Source organism: Ictalurus furcatus, chromosome 28, assembly GCF_023375685.1.
Source record: "Ictalurus furcatus strain D&B chromosome 28, Billie_1.0, whole genome shotgun sequence".
NCBI classification, from domain to species: Eukaryota; Metazoa; Chordata; class Actinopteri; order Siluriformes; family Ictaluridae; genus Ictalurus; species Ictalurus furcatus.
Genome location: NC_071282.1, coordinates 10,578,878 through 10,602,753, shown reverse-complemented (window position 1 = coordinate 10,602,753; position 23,876 = coordinate 10,578,878). Strand labels below are relative to the sequence as shown.

The window sequence follows — 23,876 nt, the reverse complement described above, 5'->3', positions numbered from 1 at the left end:
TAATGTGTAAATATTATAAATAATTCCACTGATAACATCCAGTGAGTAGATACAAGCCATGTGCTCCTAATAAACAGTGTATTTATTGTATTCCAGTTTCCCCAAATGTTTTCCTATCACAGCTTACCTTTATGATCTTTGAGGCTGCGTGTCTCGAGTGCTCCTGTAGAGCCCGTCTCTGACTCCACGTCGTCCACAGATGGCCTCTCAGACGCGTCGGACGGTGTGGTCTCATCTGTTTCCTGGTGTGCAGCACCTCCGTGGTGGTTGGGGGCCCCGGCGGGAGAACTGTCCCCCTGCAAGGCAGCGTCCATGGCTGCAGCATAGCCCACCGACAGCGCAGAGTCATCTTCTGTAATGGGAACCTGGAGAGTGGAAGGAAAATCAATGTGACAAATCTTTTTGTTTAGTGACTGAGCCAAAGCATATTTAGTGTCTGATGTCTGTGTCTTTAGCTTTACACTGGAGCTACAATGTTAATGTAGCTAACAAGCAGTGAAAGACTGTCAAAATCTTTATGTATTTTTGCTGAAATCGACCTTAAGCTACATAATCTCAATATTAAATAAGCTTATATGGAAAAGAATGGATTTGCAGTATGCATAAATTGCAGTCAATGTGAAAGAATAATCTGCAAAAAAAAAAAAAGTGATTCTGCCCACATTAAGCTCCAGTGTTCAGCTACACAATGAAGTTTTGTTCATGTATATACTGTGGATTACAGTAAGTCACACTGTGCCCTAAATCATATCAATAAGTCTCAGTGAAATCAATGAAGACCTGGATAACGTTTGTTGCAGATATTTGCACAAAATTAAAAAAAACAAAAAAACCTTTTACATTAAATGGTAAATGGTGCACTTATATAGTGCTTTCATTCAAAGCGCTTTACACTGTGTCTCATACACCCATTCACACACACACTCACACAACACACCAACAGTAGCAGAGCTGCCATGCAAGGCGCTAGCTTGCCATTGGGAGCAACTTTGGGGCTCAGTGTCTTGCCCAAGGACACTTCAGTATGTGGAGTCATGTGGGCCGGGAATCAAACCACCAACCCTACGATTAGGGGACAACCCGCTCTACCACCTGAACCACAGCCGCCTCATTACTGTACATTAGCCTCATAGTTGTAGTGTAAAACTACAGAAGCAAATGTGTCGCAGCTAATTAACTAAGTGGGAAATTATGTACGTTTTATGTGGCTTTCTAAAGAATCACTGTACTGCTCACACTACACAATGTTACTTTTTTGTAATTGCCCACTTGGGTCTAGATACAAATCAAAATATCCAAAAAAAATCAAGTATCACTGCCTCATAAATGGAAAGTATAAAAACTAAGCAACTTATTACTTATTACAGTCCACTCTGAAAGTATTGGAAAGACAAGGCCCATTCTATCTAGATGTGTTAAACAACTTAGAACTTGGCACCTTTGGTTTTTCAAGTGATCAAAAATATTGTAACATGTGACCGACAGGGGTTGCCCAGGTGTGCCCTGAAGATTGATTGTTTAAACAATATTAATAGCTCTGAATGTCTACTCTTGTTTTGAGCCCTAGGTTTCACCCAGGAAGACTGCGTTTGTTGTTAAAAAGGATAAACCAACATGAAAATCAGAGAGATGTCTATGTGAGAAAAGCAAGCCATTTTGAAGCTGAGAAAAGAGGGAATATCTATGAGAGCCATCACACAAGCATTGGACATATCCAATACAACAATTTGGAAAGTCCTGAAAAAGAAAGAAACCGCTGGTGTACTAACAACCAGACACTGAACAGGTCAGCCAAGGGAAAAAGCAGTTGATGACAGATAGATTGTGATAGCTGTGAAGAAAAACCCCTAAACAACAGTCAGTGACATCAACAACCTCCACAGGGCAGGGCCGAAGGTATCACAATCCACCATTCGAGGAAGACTTCGGGAGCAGAAATATAGAGGCCATACCACAAGATGAAACCCACTCATCAGCAGCAAGAATCTGAAGGCCAGATTGGAATTCTGAAGATATATATATATATATATATATATATATATAAATATTGACTGAAAATGGAGGGATGAGCCGTAACAATTCTTGAACCAAGATTAACCTCTACCAAAGTGACTGAAAGGCCAAAGTGAGGAGAAAGAAAGGATCTGCTAATGATCCAAAACATAGGAACTTCAGTCTAGCATGGTGGAGGTAGTGTCATGGCTTGGGCTTGCATGGCTCTTTCTGAAACAGGCTCACTAATCTTTATTGATGATGTAATTCATGGTGTTAGCATCAGAATGAATTCAGAGGTCTACAAAAACATTCTGTCTGCCAATTTACAGAGAAATTCATCCAACTGTTAGCAAGACAATGACCCTAAGCATCACACAGCAAAACAATGACCAAAAACACAATGCCAACACAATAAAAGACATCATTATGGAAAAAAAGGGAAAGGTTTAAGACTGGCCAAGTCCATCACCAGACCTAAACCCAGTTGAGCATGCACTTCACCTCATGAAGAGGAGACTGAAGGGAGAACCCCCAGTGGGTCGCTGGCTTGATGCGGTTATTGCAAGCAAGGGACATTCAAATATTAAGTGTAGTTTACTTTACTTTATCTGTTCCTATACTTATGCTCACCTAACGATTGGGTAGTCTGCCACCAAGGTGCCAGGTTGTAAGTTGTTGAACGCATCTAGATGTAAATATCAGGAAATGAAAGCTGAAACTCTGATCCATCATCTCATATTCATATTTTGATCTCAAACCCAAATGAAAAAGAACTGGCCTTGCTGTTTTAATACTTTAAGAGGGGAATGTGTGGGACACTGTGTCAGTGCAAACTGTTGAGTGGCCATTGCCATGATGAGATGTCGCTCATCTTTATTTTTACTACTTATTGTACATTGTATTTATTGTACATAACTCACAAGATCACCAGTCATCCTCAGTAATTTTAAACACAATGTGAAATGTTCAGGAGTCTGTGAAATCTACAGACTCGTCTCCAAACTAAAACTATCAATCCAAAAACTGGCCAACTGAGGAGCTTGGATCTCACCCTCATATAGTGATTACACATTTACCTCCCCCATGATTTAGCCTAAATGCATTATACCGTATTACTGGGGCTAAGATACAGTACTGTAGCTGACAGATATTACAAAGTGCCATTGATTTTCATTGTTTAAATTGGTGAGTAACTGGGTAAGCACCTTAATAAGAGAGCTATGATTGAATAAAAAAAAAAAAAGAAAAGACGACTGCCATATGGCTGTCTCAGTGATGTTTTCAGGCGTAACTGTATCTTTTAAGTTTGGTAACATAAGGAAATATTACACACTGGCCTACGCGATGTCCTACTTGAGGAAATTGCTGAAAGTAGTCTAATTCATGAGTTGGGGAAGAAGGTCCAAGGTAGAAGAATTACGACAGCACAAGCTGGGACAATCTTTTTACATCACCCTTTGACATCATCTCACCTTTGACACTCCAGAGATTATGAGGGTGCTGCGTTTAGTGGGTGTTTTCTTCACCGTCTTACTGGCCGACTCGGTCAGCTGCCGGATTGCTGTCTCTGCTACAGGATCCAGCCCATTTGAGATGGGGCTTGCTGCAGGGATACACAAATGCATGCGCGCGCACACACACACACAAATAAATGGACAACTTGTACTGAACCATTATAAGACGATCATTGCTTATTTAATGAATTACTATTAGACCGTAGTGCTTTAAAAGCCTTAATAGGCAAAACGTAATGGAGGACTGACTGCTGGCCGTGGGGCTGATGCTGGCTCGGCTCTGGAAGCTTTCTGTCAGCACTGTCGGTCTTTTCTCCGTAACCTCCACCTTAGATGGAGACTTGGAGGGAGAATCTCCTACTCGCACACCCGGGCAGGCAAAAGACATAAAGGGTAATAATAAGTACAGAATAAATCATAATGAGGTGTGCTGTTACAGGAAAATAATCAGTGATGGGTGGTGTAAAGCGGCCCAACACAAAGCGAAGACACGCCGGAGTTGATTAATTACCAATAACAGCATGTCTTGAAGTATTTTATTCCTCTTATACCACAGAAATTTGCCAAGGATTACAATCCTTTTATTACAACATGCACTTTTATCAGTTACAGCAGTAAGGAGTAACACACTCCAGACCGTGATGTTATATGAAACTAATGCATGCCGGGGGTGTGATGTTACAACCACACCAAACAGTCTTTCTTCACCAGTCTCTCCCTCTCTCACGCGCGCTCACTCTCTTTGCCCGTCATTTTACAGTGAAAACAGAGAAACCATAACGCGTAACCCGAGACTGAGAACGTTTACAACCATCCTTCTATAAATGTTAAATAATGTCTCCTAAAAAAAAAACTTCACCACATTAGTGCTTATAAGAATTACTTTGTTAAACAAGAACAAGTTTATTATTAGTCTTGTGTTATGTGGAGCATCCACCATACAAGTCCCTATGTACAAGCTGTTACAGTGAGGGAAAAAAGTATTTGATCCCCTGCTGATTTTGTACGTTTGCCCACTGACAAAGAAATGATCAGTCTATAATTTTAATGGTAGGTTTATTTGAACAGTGAGAGACAGAATAACAACAAAAAAAAAAATCAGAAAAATGCATGTCAAAAATGTTATAAATTGATTTGCATTTTAATGAGGGAAATAAGTATTTGACCCCTCTGCAAAACATGACTTAGTACTTGGTGGCAAAACCCTTGTTGGCAATCACAGAGGTCAGACGTTTCTTGTAGTTGGCCACCAGGTTTGCACACATCTCAGGAGGGATTTTGTCCCACTCCTCTTTGCAGATCTTCTCCAAGTCATTAAGGTTTCGAGGCTGACGTTTGGCAACTCGAACCTTCAGCTCCCTCCACAGATTTTCTATTGGATTAAGGTCTGGAGACTGGCTAGGCCACTCCAGGACCTTAATGTGCTTCTTCTTGAGCCACTCCTTTGTTGCCTTGGCCGTGTGTTTTGGGTCATTGTCATGCTGGAATACCCATCCACGACCCATTTTCAATGCCCTGGCTGAGGGAAGGAGGTTCTCACCCAAGATTTGACGGTACATGGCCCCGTCCATCGTCCCTTTGATGCGGTGAAGTTGTCCTGTCCCCTTAGCAGAAAATCATCCCCAAAGCATAATGTTTCCACCTCCATGTTTGACGGTGGGGATGGTGTTCTTGGGGTCATAGGCAGCATTCCTCCTCCTCCAAACACGGCGAGTTGAGTTGATGCCAAAGAGCTCCATTTTGGTCTCATCTGACCACAACACTTTCACCCAGTTGTCCTCTGAATCATTCAGATGTTCATTGGCAAACTTCAGACGGGCATGTATATGTGCTTTCTTGAGCAGGGGGACCTTGCGGGCGCTGCAGGATTTCAGTCCTTCACGGCGTAGTGTGTTACCAATTGTTTTCTTGGTGACTATGGTCCCAGCTGCCTTGAGATCATTGACAAGATCCTCCCGTGTAGTTCTGGGCTGATTCCTCACTGTTCTCATGATCATTGCAACTCCACGAGGTGAGATCTTGCATGGAGCCCCAGGCCGAGGGAGATTGACAGTTCTTTTGTGTTTCTTCCATTTGCGAATAATCGCACCAACTGTTGTCACCTTCTCACCAAGCTGCTTGGCAATGGTCTTGTAGCCCCTTCCAGACTTGTGTAGGTCTACAATCTTGTCCCTGACATCCTCGGAGAGCTCTTTGGTCTTGGCCATGGTGGAGAGTTTGGAATCTGATTGATTGATTGCTTCTGTGAACAGGTGTCTTTTATACAGGTAACAAGCTGAGATTAGGAGCACTCCCTTTAAGAGTGTGCTCCTAATCTCAGCTCGTTACCTGTATAAAAGACACCTGGGAGCCAGAAATCTTTCTGATTGAGAGGGGGTCAAATAGTCATTTCCCTCATTAAAATGCAAATCAATTTATAACATTTTTGACATGCGTTTTTCTGGATTTTCTTGTTGTTATTCTGTCTCTCACTGTTCAAATAAATCTACCATTAAAATTATAGACTGATCATTTCTTTGTCAGTGGACAAACGTACAAAATCAGCAGGGGATCAAATACTTTTTTCCCCTCACTGTACTATAGAAACAATAACGTACTAAAAAGGAGCGCATGAATATTAACCTTAATCGTTTGTTACAGCTGGAATGACCTGTGCTGTTATACGACAATAATGCACATCTACCGACCAATCAGATTCGAGGATTCAACCGTGCTGTGGAATAAAGAAAATTAATCAAGAAAAAGAACAGAGCCATAGCATAGCAGGTTTAAGGGTCTAATAAATGCTGGAATTTTACTATTTACCAACAAAAGAGTATATCCAAATTCAAAATGATCAATATAGATTTTATGTTAACCCTACTATTCATTCAGCTACACTTTGCCCTTTTTTTACTTCACATTGGCTTGGTTAGGTATTACTATAATGTAAATCTGATGAAAGGCTCCGATGACGCTACCTTGTTTGCGGTCCAGCTTTGGCCGTGACTGGATGGTGGTGACCGTAGTGACGATAGTGCCGTCGGGCATGATCGTACGGTCCACGTCCACTTTTTTGGACGGCGTGAGCGAGGAGCGGAGCGGGGTGGCGTTATGAAATCCACGCACGTCATTCAGCTCCACATACATGAGCTGTGAGGAAAAGACACACAACATCTCAGCACAAGATGCTAACAAAACTCATGTCCATGGAAAACGAACAAAGTGTGTGTAGCTCTTAATTAGTGATAAACTGTAAACTGATATAATAAGACACACGTCTATGAAATAATGTTGGTTCGATGGTTTATCAGAACTCAGTGTGAGATTACGAATGACACATAGTGCTTAAATATACCTATTTTATTTTTTTAATTCATCACGAAGATCATTTCAACGCGCTTCTTACCTCCAACGTGACAGTAGCCGTCGGTGTTAGGCCATGACCTGGTGTAATTGAAAGCTTTTGTTGCCCACTGGGACTCCTCTTAGGGATATTCAGGGATAAACAAGCGTGGCCTGGCAAGAATTCTATCAAATGGGACATTTAAAAAAAATGAAATAACACGTTAGTGTTTAGAAATAGAAAGGGTAGCCATACTGACTCCAAATACAATAGTGTCTAGCATTTTATATAATGGGTTTGAAGTATGCCAATATGTTTCGGTTTTAGTAAAACATGTTCAGATTTGGTTACTTGGTAACGAGGACTGACTTACGTTCTCCTTTGCTATTGCGCTCCACTAATCTAACTTTGAGTTCTTTGGTTTCTGGCTGCAAATCCCTATGGAAAAAAAAAATGTGATAAGATCCTGGGCCATCGCATTAATTACACACAAAATAGCTTAAAATGTACATAATACCAATAGAAAAACATCCAGTGTCTAACCACATAGTTGTAAAACGGTTAAATCTTTATATAATTTGTGCCTTAGCATATGATTTGGTGATTCAAGGGCAATTAATAGTCACGCCATCGCAGTACAACATGTGCTATGCCGAATCAGCAGCATTACGATAGTTCACAGCAGGAGACTGTGAATGTTCTGTTAATAGTGCTGATTTAAGTGCGCTAACGGCTCATCACATGTCCAGCCAGCGACTTCACACATCCACGGTATATGGGAGGAGGGTGGATTCGAGCTCACACTTTTAAGAATGATAGAAAGAAAAGGTTGTAAGTGAAGCTTTTTTTCATTTCAAAAGGGTGAAATGAAAAAATACATTGATCACTGAACACAAGGCTGTCTTTTCATTTGCAGGGGCTCTGTTACACCAATTCTGTAATCCTTTCTGTCTCGCTTTAAAACAATCTGACCACTATACATGACGCTATACTTCCCTGTATGATATGTAGAGAGAAATACATGGGTACACAGTGCAATTAATAAAATACTGTTGCTATAAAAAGTAAAGATGGCACCGATATTATACCCAGGATCTGTATCAGGCTGAGATCAGCAAAAAAATAAATAAATGAATTTGATCGATCCTGTACCAAATGGAAAAGACTGGAACCAGGTTTGGAAAAGAGTTTTTTCAAAGAGATTGTATTTTTTGTTAGGACTGATTTTTTATTATATGTATACTTTATATTTGCAAATAGATTTTTGTGTGAAAGCTGCGGTTTTGCACGAGTCATGTTTTTAACTTTTCCCCCCTACATTTTTAACTGCTTCAGTTTAGTGTTTTTTAATGAAATAATATCAGATAGGTATCGATATCAGCTGATGCTCAAGGTTTCAGTATCAATCTGTATCATAAAAGAAAGTGTTATTGTGCCATCTCTAATAAAAAAAATAACTTAATAACTATATTAAAAAAATCACTGTATATGAGTGGGGTGAACAATCACAAAACTAAATATTTTATTTATTTAATGCATGCATAGGAACACTGAGTTAGTTAAGAAATATCTTGCCACAGTAAAGTAATGAGGTACAGGATAACAGGAACAGTAACTGCACTCCGTGTCTGAACGCATCACAAACCTTATTGTCGATTATTCTCTAATAACAACACACCCAGGACACAGCTGATTTGTGAGGCCATGTTTAAAAGAACTGACGCAACACAACTCAAGTTTTTCTTTTCATATTACTGTCAATGTGATTATTCAGAAATTCGACATAATGACGCAAAGGCTTTTTTTTTAACCCAACCAAACTATTAGCAATATGCAGTCTCACACATTACAACCATCAGCCATTGTTCAGAGCTTGTTCAATTCCCCGTTCATTTCAATGCAGAAAAAAGTATGTTGTTTTTAACCAAAGCATCCCAAACACACAAATAACCAAGATTTTTGAAGATAATTGCTCATACAAAAGTAAGTGCACTCACAGTGTAAAGTCCTCCCCCCAGTCCAGCGTGGCTCTGGGGCTGGAAGAACGTGTGAGGAAGCGGGTTCTCTTCTCCAGCACTGGGATGTCCAGGCTCAGCACGCAGCACAGCTCCCCAACATGAGCCTGCGAACCTGAGTGCACACCATCATTACTAGAGCTCGACCGATAGTGAATTTTACCGATACCAATAACTAGTACCTGCTGATAACCGATCATAAAATATAAAAGAAGTGAACTTTCTTGCATTAAACTTTCTGTACCATTAAAAATGTACTGTACTTTTTTTAAATGAAACAAATATATAAATAAAAATATTTATTAACTATTGATAAATACTAAAGTAAATAAAAGACAGACATCCAAACTGAACCAAAAAGGAAACACTCCAAATAAGAAATAAAAATATAGACATCCAAAATGAATTTAAAAAACCCTACTTCAAATAACACAACAAAATTTGTCAGTGATGGTTTTTATTTCTCCTCTAGAGGCTGCTCTCGTACTGAATAATGACAGCGGACCCTTCTCAGCCGCACCTGCAACAGGAAAAACTATCGGTGTGGATTTTTGCTGATAACCGATAGTGCCAGCAATGGGTTACCCGTGCTGAAATAATCAGCAATACCAATCAATCGGTTAACCTCTAATCCATACCCACTCAAACCCCAACATAGCTGTGTTAAAAGGAAAAATATGGATTTATTTTCAGTAAATGCGTGTTGGTTTGGTTTCCTGAACGAACAAACAAACAGTTCTGAATTTCGATTTTTTTTTGTAAATTTGTGGATCTCTTTTATGTTTGTGATATTTGAAAATTATACCCTCACACAAAAACACTGGACCTATGAAGAGCAAACAGATGTGTCCGTGTGAATATTGGCGAAGAAAAACGTGAAGAAAGTGGCACCTTTTTTGATCCTGGAGACTTTGAGCTGGCGTACCAGAAGGCGTTTGACAGCGTTGCTTTGCTGCGGAGAGTTTTGACTCCATTCTTGTTTTTCTCTGGGAAACTGGGAAAGAGGGAAAAGGGTTACTGTTAACAATAAATGACTGTAAATGATTGTAATCCTCTTTGAAGAGCCACACCTCTTTAATATCATAGTTCACACATGAGATATGCCTGTTCAAACAAATACACTAACTTATGAGAAATACAGAGAAGTGAATCACAAACATGATGTAAATGGGGTTTGTGTGTGTGTGTGTGTTCTTACAGCAGGACTGGACACACACGCTCTCAGGTTGAGGATCATTGCAGGCTGCGTGGCATACAGTGTATCCTCCACCAACTTTGCTATCATATCCACGTCCACCTCAGCCTCCGAGTCCTTTACACAGTTCCAGACCACACTCATCAGTATTAATACACAATTCACGTACATCAACCCTAGAGCAACTACATGATGGCAGTATACTTCAAAGGAAAAAGACATTTTGATGCACAAAGATGTCTTTTCACTCACTGACATGATGCTTTCAGATTATACGCTGTAGTTTGTGCAAAATTCCCACCAGCACTACTAACATTGACTGGTCTGGTTTTGGTTCAAATATCACATATTACTTGTATGGAGCAGCAGTTTGAGTCCCAGTTTTGAGGGGGGGGGCCCTCAAATCATACCACCACCTCCTGTCTCTTATCCTTTGTACACTGCAAAATAAACCAACACTACAACGAACAGATGTCTACAGCATCTGTGTAGAGAGTTTTTGTAGTTTGTTCTGTTTATAGGGTTGCCAGACCAGTGTTACAATAGTAGGACAAAAAAAAAAAAAAACAAGCCCAAAACTCAGAATATGCCACTTCCAAACTCTATAAATAGTATTTAACAGTTTAACCACCATACATTTCAACAAAATGATATTACAAACACACAGTTTCCATAAATAGTTCTTTTTTTTACCCAGGTCTCAATTTGTAGTAAATTATTATGTATATTTTTATAAATAAAAACTAGCTATGAGAATAAGCAAAGCCATTCACAGATTCATGGCATTGCACGTTTATAATCGAGAGGCAGTTTGTCATGACCTTCAACCAGTAAAATAAATAAATAAATAAATTTTACCTGCAAAAGTACTGCACGGCATAACCTCAAACCTGGCAACACTACAATATCATTAAGTCATGAAGTGTGTCCCAAATCGCACACTTATGCACTATTCTAGGCCAATTTAAAGTATAAATCGTGTGATTAGTGTGCTCACACTGAAAACCCACCAAAAACTAGAGGGGCCTTAAGTTCCTGGATGATGCACTCATTCAACCGAAAAAAGAAAAGAAAAAAAACAACACCTCATGCACTCAACAGTCACAGCTTTCCTTACGTAGCCAATGTAGAGGGACTATATCAGGCTCAGATGCTGAACGTTAAAAAAAACAATAGATGTTTACACTGCCAGCAGCCACAACCACAACCTTACTATGCGGATTTGCAATTGTGCACACAAAATTCGTCTGCGGAGACGATTACACCTCCGTCTGACGGTGACTAAGGTCTTGTTGGGCATAAAAACAAACATTAACACAAACAGTCAAATGTACCAGTTCGGTTGTGTTATATGTTTGGCTATTTTGCTAATGCTAGCGCCAATCGCATTACGTGCATTTGACGTAATTTGACTTCGACCGGGAAACAACATATACTTCCAGATAGTACAATACCGAGTGTGCCATTTGAAACGATACTACCCTTCTAAAATTTAGACACTAGACGGCAGAGTGCATAGTACAAGTGTATAATGAATAGTATGTCATTTGGGACACAACTATGGTGTACCAATAGCTCCAACTTTGGTGGTGGTTTGTGTTCCATTTTGTTCCTCCATCTTTTGAAGTATACCACCATCATCACAAGTTTGAACATAGAGAAACAGATAATCATTCATATGGTGATGCTTTTCTGTGAGGAGGATGGGGGCTGTACTACTTTGCAATTTCTCTGTAAAAAGACAAGCTACATTTTATGCATTCAACTATTTATAGCTGTTATAACGCAAGTATAACGCAACTAACTTGTTTCGGCGACGTTTCTTATCATTAAATGTAATTATAAACATATCACAAGTATGATTATGATGACTTTCCTATAACAGTTTGCCTCACCATGTTAAAAAGTTGACTATGCTTAGCATTCTGCGCCCCCTTGTGGTAAAAAGCGTGCATCTTTTCATGAATCTTTTTTAGTATACAAGGTGGTTTGTAACCATTTTGTTCGTCCATTGTTTGATCTTTTTATTCTAGTGCCAATGGGCTGAGGAAAGTGAGCTGCTCTGCCAGCTAGCTAGGATTTCTACACGAAGGGGAATAAAAGTCATTAGAGGATAAGTTGTAATGCTAATACCTTAAGGATTCTGAACACAGGCTACAGACGGCATGTAAATAAAATTCAGGTGAACTTTCCCTCACCTCCCTCTGAACTCTCTGCCGTGGTGTCAGGGTTAAAGAGAGCAGGGGCTGCTGGGAAAACATCCAGGACACCAGCAGACCTTCTTCCTCCACCTCCTCCAAGCAGACCTGCAACTGCAACAGTCCCCCAACATGCCAGCTTTTACAACAGTAGTAATTAGCATGAACTGTTTTGCTTAAACATCCCAGTCCCAAAAAAAGCAGTAACTAAATCAATTTCCAAAATATGAAGAGCTATTTATGTGCATTAATATAGGTTATGGAAAATAAGCAAGTACTTGAATCCCTCGGAGGGACGACTTTATGTAGCCAAAGTCTTCATCATTTTCTAATAATGTCTCTGCTGATGAAGCATATTGTGTTTCCACCCTCAGGCACGTAGTCCTTGGCTAACATTTCGGCTGTGAGCTGTGGTGCTCTCTCATCTCGTGTAGAGACGTTATTTGAGTCTGTCTAGCGACTTCACTTTCACTCGTTATAGTGTTTAAATGCGAGGTGACTGCATGTTGTGCTAGCATGAGAGTTAAGCAGCAGTTTTTGTGCTGCAGTGTACTGCATTTCAATCAATTCTTGTCACTGTATCCACATTCCTTCGTATTGCTGATTCCGGAAAAACCGTCTAGCATCAGTTAAACCCAATGTTACCAATGGTTTTTTTTTTTGAGAAAGCAGCTAATGCATGCTCAAAAAGTGGCCAGATGATGTCATAGACTAATTGGCATATTCTTTGAATTTTCACAATCATTTGCATAATGTGTTACATGATGTACAAAATAATACATTATTACATTTTAATAGAAAAATCATCTTTTGTCATGGAACCACAAACAAACTATTTATGTATTTATGTTTAAATACTAAAGTAAAAATTCAAAATGACGATGACAAAGAGTTGTTGGAGACAGCTATGGACACTTGTACTAGGAAGTAGGTGGGTGGGACAAACAATGGTGATCAATGATTGGTCATTGGGAACATAAGCTCAAGCAAGCAGACCTTGCTGACTCACCACAAACATTTTAAATGGTACCAAACATGTTCTCTCAACTGTATAGCCAGCTACTGTGAGTTGGAGAGCTCTATGAAGTTGCTAATGTCTGCTTATACAGTCACTACAATTTGGTCATTTAAAAAAAAAAAATCAATAAAAAAACAACAACAAAAAAAAATCAATAAAATATCACTAAAGGGATCTACAATAAATTTCATGACAAATCCACAAAGTCAGCAACACTGGTTTAAACTAATAAATAAGCCTCGTAAAATAATTAATAATAGTACCAACAGCCAGACCACATACTCAGTTCACATGCTCATTGCAGCAGATTCAAGGAGTAGCACACGCTACACCATTGAGGCATATATGAACCAAGTGGATGTTTTGTTTGAACCACATATATCAAATATAAAGTTTTCTGTGGGAAAGTCAATGTGGAGCTTTCTGGTTGTTGATGAATGGAAAAAAAAAACAACAAAAAAAAAAACCCACCACCGCCACTGGTGACGTAAAATGAACAGCTTACTAAACCTGTTTGTCTGCTGGGCAACTGACACTTATCATAAAGAGTAGGGGTATAATCCCGGTGTCCTGGCGAAATTCCTCCCTTGGCCCTTCTCTATCATGACTCCCTAATAATCCCCATCTCTGAATTGGCTACATCACTCTCTCCTCTCCACTAACAGCTGGTGTGTAGTGGCCGCTCTGGTGCACTATGGCTGCCGACGCATCATCCAGGTGGATCCTACACACTAGTGGTGGTTGAGGAGATTGGACGCCTAGTCTGCTTGTCCCAGGCACCCAGACTACTGATTTGTCCAACCCTGATCTACCACAGGCAATATTTTAATTGCAATGGACACAAAGCACGAACTAATAAAACCACTGATTGTGTTGCAGAATCCTCATATCATATCTCCATGAACAGAACTTGCACACAGTAGAGAACCACAAAACTAATACCCATAAACAAAAGGTGTGACTGACATTAGTAAAACTTGTTTAACGAACAAATGGAACAATTTCGAACGCTGAGCATTGTCCTTACGAGTTAACACAGTATCTTTATTTCAGAAGTACATTACGTGTACTGAGATGACGTTATAAAATATTCCTTACAATTACAATTACAAATACAGTTACAGCCACGGTAATAGCTGTCATTATTTATCTCATAATTGTCTGATCTGTTATTGTAAAGCATACCTCACAGAAAAACAATATCAGCTCTTGCTACTCCATGAGCCACTGTCCCAACAGTCACATTAAGGCTTCATTAAATTATTGAGATGGCAAAAGGAGAGCAGTGTAAACTGACACTGTAGGCACACCTCCAACAAGCAGCACCGAAGCTCTCCTAAGGCTTCACTTGAACCAACAGCTAGATCAGATATTTATAGCAGATCTTATTTCATCTTTCAGCCTTTCCATGTGATCTAAACTGCAGTTCAATGCAGTTACAGCTTAATGGCAGTATTAATGCTAATCATATAGCCATATTATATATTATTATATATAAAACCATATTTGGAGTGGATGATCTGGTGATGTATGATGATAAAAATCCCGTCACAATAAGTTTTTCTTGGTTAATGCAGATACTGTCAGTACTTTCACACCTACTCACAGTTACAAGTAGCTGATTTGAGGTGAAAATTGTACCCAGTGTTCTAGGATCCAGACTTACTGTGACCCTGACTACTACAATAAGGTGGTTAGTGAAGATTTTTTAAAATGACCGTTCAAGTTGTGTTCATAATGTGTTCAAGTATTTTTTTTTTTTGCTACGTTGCCCATATTTATATGAATGCAAAAAACAAAAAGACAAAGATTCTCTACGAAGACCCTCCTGGAGACACGTGTACAGTTTGACATTTCCCTTATTCCCCAGCAAACATGCTCCGGCTGATCAGGTGCCCTGAATCAGGTGTTTTAGAAGCGAGAAATGTTCAAACTGTGCAGAGCAGTGGGTGGCCAGGACAGGAATAGAGGAACCCTGAGCTAGACAAACCTGATGATGAGAACACAGCAAAACACATGTAGGCAAAGTCCTGAAAGCAATTCCACTTCATTTGTAGTTTTTACCTGGGCCTGCATGGGCTCCATGGAAACCTGGTATGTGTCCATGGAGACAGCTGCAGGTGACTGCTGAGTGACAGTCACAGGGAACATTACCGTGTCAACCGAACATTTGCACTGCAGAACCTTGAAGGGGGGGGGAAAGGCAAGATTCACGTAAAGTCTATGTTTTAGAATGACATAATAGTCATTACATAGTAAATACAGTAGCTTGCGGAAGTATTCACTTATGCAAGCTATTCCTACACTTAAGCTTGCATAAGTAGTCAAGTTGTCAACATTTTGTAGTATTAAAGGCTGTACCTGAAGGACATCATTTGGATTACATAGTATGAATCTACACAAAACAAATCATAATACTGATGCTGAAATTAAACCTTTTTAGAAATAAAAGTAAGTATTAACCCCAGTTTTTAGCTAGTTCTGGTGAAACCAGTTGGCATGTGAAATCATACAATAAACTGAATGGATTCCATACCTAGAGAACATAGAGAACGCAAAAAGAACATACCTAAACAAACAGGATAATGACATGTCCGAGACAAAGTCCTGGAAATGTTGGTTCAATGGCCTGGTAAGGAGGAAATTAATCAGAGAAGCTACCATGAAGCTCCACATGATGCTGCCACCACCATGCTTCATTGTGAGGATGGATTTATACCAAGGCCAAGAAATACTTTTTATTTTGGTCTCATCAGACCAGAGAACCTTTCTCTACATGTTTGCCGGATCTTTAATATGCAGTTCCGCAAACTCTAAACAGGATTTCATAAAGCTTGGTGAATGTCTTGGTTGTCCTGGGAAAGGCTTCTCCCATCTTAGTTATGGACCTCTCTAGGAACAGTTCTGCCATATTCTTTCCATTCTTCAGAGAATTTAATGGTGCTCTATAGGTTGATATGTTTCCAGGACTTTATCCTGGACTTGTTTTGATGGCTCTTTAGGCTTCACGATGCTGTTGGTTTAGGTATGTTTACTCTGTACCTTCAAGGAACAAGCATATTTATACTGAGATCATGTGACACATTAAACACGCAGCAGTGGACTCCATTCAGCTAAATATCTGCCTTCTGATGCAAACTGGTTGCAACAGAACTAATTTAAGGGTTTCACAGTGATGGTATGAATGCTTATACAATCACAAGTCAAAATTATGGGCTATTTTGTATAGATTCATTACATATACCTATGCAAGACACTCTAATAACAAACTGCAGCTACAGACTCTCAGATTCTACACATAACCTCACGATGCAACTCTAGTCTCTGGTGCTGCAATTACATCATGACAGTCGCCATGTCCAAAGCAATAGCATGAACTGTAAACTGTATGTCCAAAATATACTGTAAAATACTGATCTGAATCACAGTGGTGCTGTGATGCATACAGGACAGCAAAACAAGCTAACGTTACAGAAAATTTAAATATTCATGCTGTGCTCACATGTCAGCAGTAAGATATTGATGGAAGAAAAGATATTTAGTGTTTTGCAATAAAACAACAATAGAAATGTTTACGCTGATGCTCTGATACTTAATACCGTCAACAGAACTATCAGCTTTGACCTCCACACCATAACAAAGGGACAAACCGGGTGGGGTCCCCCCCTTCTGGAACAATTGTAGTTTTAGCTGAAGCACATGCTGTACTACATAACAAGCCTTCTGTAATATAAATTACAGGATTATATTAATGCGACTGCTCTAATATATTATCATCATTTCGATAGTAACAACTTAATTCCTAGGCTCTTGTATAATTACTAAATAATCTAAGCTGACTAATAAACTGATTAAAAATGCTTATTATTTATTAAGGCTGTATAAACACTGATACGGTAACGCCTTCCATAAAAAAAGACCCTACATATTTTATATAACATTTTTGGAAGGAGTCTCCAGCGTCCGCGCTTCGGGAACGGTCAGTACGTTTTCTGCCATTAGAGAAGTCACGTTCCCGGTTTGTTTTGTAACATGAAGAGCTGCATTTATTGTCTTATTAACTTCAAGATAAAGAAAAGAAAGAAAATATACCATTAGTGTGAACAGGACCTAATTAGCCTTGAGGGCGTTCCACAACATTATATTTAACTAGAAACAGTTAAAAGTAAAACATGATGTTCTTTAATATATGAAAAAACTGTAACTGTTGACAAACAGCTGTTATATTAGATGAATAAAATGCATCAATTCGTGCTGTTATTGGAAAATAATCCACTTCGAGTTCAGGCTGCATCACACCACCCCAGCATTGATTATTTTCCTATAAGAGCTTGCCCTGTTGTGTTTTACTCCTTACTCGACCTGACAAAAAAAAATGCTTTTCGTTGCATTATAATAGCATCTGCTCAGTATAAAGCTCTATCCCACTAAATCAGCATAACACCCCTTGATGATTTGTTAGGTTCTGCTTTTTACTGCTGCAGTCATCAATTGTTCTGCATTACTGTTGACATGTGAACGCAGCATTACGCGACATCATGACTGGCATAAAAAGGGAGATTGCTGCCTCACCATGCTGTGCGCTGACTGGTCCGTACAGGTCACATGCTCGATGGACGCGGACACAGGGAGCTGAAGGCTATCGTCGAAGGTGATCTGAATTGAGCTCTGTGATGATGAGAGACGGAAACAGACAGAACGCATGCGACGGTGAGTATAGGAGCAGGAAAAGTGGTTGCACTGTTGTAGAGCTGTAAAACACAATCCTCATTATGTACAACATCATTGACTATTTCATATCTTCCAAATGACCAACAACCCTCTCAAACACCACACTCCACATCTCAATGAGCCATTATGTAATAAATAACAGAGATTACACACTTCATAACCACCTCTCTCTGCAGACACACACGCTAGCTGCTTCGAGCCAAAAATATTGGTCAGCAAATCTCAAATCCAGGACGTCACACCAACCTGGCGTTAATAGAAGGCGCCCATGGCTGTGACCTGCCAGTGAGGTAGTGCGGGCCAGAGGAGGGCTGTTTTATGCTGCATTCAACTAAAACTGGTAACTCCTAAAACCGACCTCCGACTAGGAAAAACCGAAGAAAACACCACCTCAACATGAAATCCCTATTGGAAAGTCGGGAAGGTCTTCTCAACCTGTCACGTCAAATCAATGTTGCTGCACACAGCATGAACAGTGAACAAAGCAGTGCAAAAATGACAATTCCAAGTTTCGATTTCCCCTTTCCGAGTCATGTCGACCGCAGCATTACTGTACGATGAGGGACGGAAGGACGGACGACTGAGTGTGGGGTAGGTGTCCATAGTCAGGACGATAAATCAGTTAGATTCTTGAACCTGGCACTACCGCTTAGAATCGTTCATCATTATTTCCTCTTTATTCGAATTCTTGACTGCAATTATAATTAAACATGAAACTAACATCAACCGAGAACGACTCTTTTAGCGTGTACGTCTTTACGGAGGCATTTATTGCACTTTTTGTGATTAAGTTATGCAATTAAATAATGTTTCAGCTCTGTTGAAAGTGATTAAACTTATGATGATGTTGGATACCATTCCAGGATGTATGACTGATCCGGATTTCAATCAAAAATCTCTCAAATAAACAAAGCATTCCTTCTGATTGGATTTTTATTCTAGCCAAAAGCATCAGATTCTGCCTTTCTGTGAAAGCAAACTGAAATCAAGACGTGATGATAGTCTTAAAAGTGATCAGTATTACAGCATGAAATCATGTCTCTAATGCAAGAATTAAAATATATATATATATATATAAACTTGACAGACGCAAAAGTATTCATCGCTATATTCTCTTTCAGCTTCAGATAAACAGGAGGGCGAGTTGCAGTTCAAGCACAGGTCAGTTGTAACAGTCTGAGGTGACGGACAGCATTCAAGGTGTCCCTAAATATTATAGACAACAGAGACTAACGTCAATGTGAAATAACCATCGTCTGAACAGGAAGCCGCAAATGTAGCGGCAACACTCGAGGAAAATAAGAGCGTGCGAATATTAGGAGCTTCTCTGAGAGAGGGTAGATGCTGCAGAGCAAATTCACAAAGCTGAGTGAGTACTGCTGCAGTACGGTTCGTCAGCCTCTTGACAATTAGCATTTGCTGGCGATCAAACTCATATGGTGATTAACGTTGAATCATTAATAGGAAAGAGGAATGTTTTATGAGTGCCGTCTGTTCTTTGCCCCTCCTTTCTCACACTCTCTCCCCCGACCCCGCGCTGTCAAATTCAGTATGTTTACATGGACAACAATAATCCGATATTAACCAGATTAAGGCAATACTCTGATTAAGAATCTAGCATGTAAACAGCGATTATTGATGACCTTAATCCGGCTAAAGTCATACTCGAAGTAAACATAAATCGAATTAAGACATGTGGAGTATTACTATTTTAGTCGTATTATGGAAGTGCATTATAGACATGTACACACCTTAATCACACTATTCACATCGTGTAGGAGTTTTCACTGCATTTTGCGACAGGACACGTACACACACGGCAAACAAGAGCACGGCTGCGTCCCGAACTGCGTACTTACCTACTATATAGTAGGCGAAATACATGTATCTCAACTACTATATAGATGGTAAGTACGCGGTTTCAGACGCAGCCCACGGCTTCAAGCAGTCGTCTATTTGCACGTACAGCATGACAAATAATTAACTGCACTTGAAGCTTTCGTAAAATTCAAAATAAAAACACCCAAAACTGTATACGGTACCATAACGAAGACCAACTGTATGTCGATACGTGAAATTCTGGAGGACCGTCGGAGGGCGTGGCGCGGTGACGTAATGACGTGCTGTTAATCGATCTATGTTCTATAACATATAAAATGGGAACATGAAAGGAGTATTCTAAAAGCGACTCATGTAAACACCTTAATCAAAGTATTGTCTTATTCAGAATAAGGTCAATAATTACATTACTGCTGTCCATGTAAACATAGTCAGTGATTTCTCAGATTAATCAATTCAATCAAATCTACACTTAAATAGAACTTTTTCAACAGTATGAAGCTGGTTAAAAGGTCTTCCACAGTAACACACTATGCCAAAGTTGAACGAAATTCCAGAAATGATGAGGAAGAAGGTGATTGAAATACATCAGTCTGGGAAGGGTTACAAAGCTTTTTTAAAGCTCTGGGACTCCAAAGAACCACAGTGAGAGCCATTATCTCCAAATGGAGAAACTCGACACAGTAGTGAAACTTCCCAGAAGTGGTCGACCTTCCAAAATTCCTCCAAGAGCACAGCAACTACTCATCCAGGAAGTCACAAAAGAGTCAAGAACAACATCACAGGAACTGTAGGCCTCTCTTGTATCAATAAAGGTCACCGTTCATGACTCCACTATCAGATAGACACGGCAAAAATGGCATCCATGGAAGAGTGGCAAGGTGAAAACCACTGCTAACCCAGAAGAACATTAAGGCTCATCTGAATTTTGCCAAAACACACCTTGATGATCCTCAAACCATTTGGAAGAATGTTCTGTGGATTGAGCAGTCGAAAGTGGAATTGTTTGGAAGACAGGGGTCCTGTTACATCTGGCGTAAACCAAACACAGAATTCCAAAAAAAGATCATCATACCTATGGCCAAGCATGGTGGTGGAAGTGTGATGGTGTGGGGATGCTTTGCTGGTTCAGGGCCTGGCAACTTGAAATAATTGAGGGAAACATGGATTCTGCTCTCTACCAGAAAATCCTGAAGGAGAATGTCCGGTCTTCATTCCGTAAGTTGAAACTCAATTGCGATATTGATATTATATCGTCATATTGCCCAGCCCTAATTTGGTGGCCCAAAATTATACGACTGCCAGCGTGAACAAAGCCATAATCAACTGAGATATTTACCTTGAGATATTTCTATTATTTACAAGTTCTTAAAAGTAGTCAAATCTCCAATAGGTAAAGACAAATGATCCATATTTACAGTAGATCTAAACTTAGAAACACTCACAAACATCTATTGCCTTGATTCCAACAGCTGCCCTTACACTTCCACTCCAAGTCAATTTGTAGTTAATGTGATTTTTTTCCCCTCAGAGCAGGGAGACATGTTTACATTACCAACAAAGGCCATGGTGCTGACTTAGCAAGTTGAGCGAAGAAGAATACCTGAAGCTAATCCTTTCGACATTATTTTGCCATTTATCCACCGCAGCTAGCGAATACAGAGACAACAGAATTTGTCAACAAAGAACACTGCTTTGCTGAAATAACGCGAATATCTGAATATCCAAACACACTATATAATGATAAATTTGTCAAGATGGTTAATAGGTTCAGAAGATTTAGAATAAAGTCTGAATTTCATGAACGCCTGTGTTTATAACTAAAAACCCATTTTTGTGTTGTAAAGCCGTGATTCCTTCCGTGTTCTGTGCATCACGGATTTCAGGAGCCTACACTTGCACACAATCTCTTTGTGAATACATTTAGTCAGCTGATCAACGAGGCTGGTTTGTGCTGACCTTCTGGCCACACATTTGTCGCCAGCATGCACCACATACTTGAGGTTATGCAATGACCGCTGTATACACACACACACACACACACACACACACACACACACATTTTGTTGAATAAATTCGCCACATTACAGCTTAGACACGCTCTAGATACTTATGATTACATACTATACTACGCTATCGTTATTATTATTATTATTATTATTATTATTTTCATTGAGCCAGTCTCACAGTTTCATATCATCCTTGGAGAAATGTCTCTGGTGACTGTGTGTGTGTGTGTGTGTGTGCGCGCATGTGAGTTTGATCCTGTGTCGGTGTATTTTTGTGAGATACTGTGAGTCATGCCATCGCCCAGAGGACATGTTGAGTGCAGTAAACAGATGACAGCAGAATCCAGGGCATTTGCAAACGCTTGTGCAGATGCGTCCCAAACACAGCTACCACATACCACCTTCCATGCTTCTAGACTCGCTCTGAAAACATCTCTGACCCGCCATGCTTTATGCTGATTTCCACGTTCACGGGGAAATGGTATGGAAACATGGTAACAGTATTTGGAGTTAGATCTGAATAGAAATGGGTGATTATTTCACGTTTTTTTTTTTTTTTTTAATTGGATGGTGACAGTGTTGACCGCAACACAGTTGAATTCTTGAATCAGAATGCGCTACTTCTGATAAGGTACCGTTTCTATAGTAACAGCTCATCCTCATTCACAGGCACTTGTATGGAGGACACCCATGTAATCTAAAACTAATAATAAACATGTAATGTAATTTGATGTAAAAAATGTAATTTAATAAAAATCAAATGGTTAGCACTGTATCCTCGCACCTCTGGGGCTGGGGCTTCGAATCCCATCTCTGCCCCGTGTGCACAGAGTGCGCTTCGGGGGTTTCCTCCGGGTTCTCCGGTTTCCTCACCCTTTCCAAAGACATACGCTGTAGGCTGATTGGCATTTCCACATTGTCCGTAGTGTGTGAATGTGTGTGAGATTGTGCCCTGCGTAGGGTTGGTACCCTGTCCAGGATGTCCCCCCCGCCTTGTGCACCAAGTTCCCTAGGATAGGCTCCAGGCTCGCCCGTGACCCTGTGAAGGATAAACGGTATGGACAACGGATGGAATAAATTAGAGCTGCAACAACTAATCGATAAAATCGATAATAATCGATTATGAAAATCATTGTCAACGAATCTCATTATCGATCAGTTGGTCTGCGCGTGGTACGTTTACTCATTACCTTACCTATCTTCCGAAAACACGCTTCGGAGAGTAAATACTAAAGTTGTGTCCCAAATGACATACTATACACTTACACTAGGCACTTACACTATGCCCTACTCTACCGGACAGTGCAGTGTTTCTCAACCGGGGTCCGCGGACCCCTAGTGGTCAGTGGTGTAATTGCAGGGGGTCTGTAGGAAAGTTTTAAAAATGTTCAAATAATTTCATATATATTATATATATATATATATATATATATATATATATATATATATATATATATATATATATATATATATATATAGTTAAATGTATCAAAACATTCAAATGAGATGTTTTTTTTTTTTTAAAAAAACAATCAATTTGGTTATGTGCAAATATCACATTAACTGAGCTGACAATCATTCACTGATAGAGTAATTTAAAATTTATTTACAAATGAAATGATAATTTGCAAAAACCTATGAGTAGTAGACAAGTTCAAGAGTTGCATTGATGGATAAAATGAAGTTTCTTCAAACAATCACGGAGGAAGTGTCGAGCGTCAGCGCTTTGAACCAGTCAGAACGTTTCCGAAACAGGAAAGCCTTCAAGACAAAGGACAAAGTTTGTGCTCTCTGGTTTCTCAGTAACATGACAAGCTGCATTTTTTAAAATGTCTTATTAATGGCAAGAAACCGAATACTGCATACAATGATTTGAAACAAACTAGTAAATAAAAGTTCCGGTTTCCCATTTCGGGTCTGTTCCTGCCTTCCACAAAATATTCCCGAGATCCTGAAAAGGACAAAGCTACACCTTTAACCAGCATTTTGTCTTAATTTTGACTGTGAAGTAGATTTTAGACCCGAAGCTGCTTCATT

General features: G+C 39.7%; 1 protein-coding gene across 1 annotated transcript in view; it reads right to left on the bottom strand.

Moving 5' to 3' along the window:
- Positions 1-23,876, bottom strand: part of c2cd2l (c2cd2 like) — a 54,777-nt gene that overhangs the window by 2,550 nt on the left and 28,351 nt on the right. Inside the window, exons 3-14 of the mRNA XM_053618025.1 lie at positions 17,833-17,928; positions 15,325-15,444; positions 12,243-12,356; positions 10,048-10,161; positions 9,741-9,843; positions 8,832-8,964; positions 7,208-7,272; positions 6,898-7,019; positions 6,470-6,641; positions 3,759-3,866; positions 3,468-3,598; positions 128-365 (exon numbers count right to left, since the gene is read on the bottom strand). Coding sequence (XP_053474000.1) covers positions 128-365; positions 3,468-3,598; positions 3,759-3,866; positions 6,470-6,641; positions 6,898-7,019; positions 7,208-7,272; positions 8,832-8,964; positions 9,741-9,843; positions 10,048-10,161; positions 12,243-12,356; positions 15,325-15,444; positions 17,833-17,928 — 1,516 coding nt within the window. The remainder of the gene's footprint in view (positions 1-127; positions 366-3,467; positions 3,599-3,758; positions 3,867-6,469; positions 6,642-6,897; positions 7,020-7,207; positions 7,273-8,831; positions 8,965-9,740; positions 9,844-10,047; positions 10,162-12,242; positions 12,357-15,324; positions 15,445-17,832; positions 17,929-23,876) is intronic.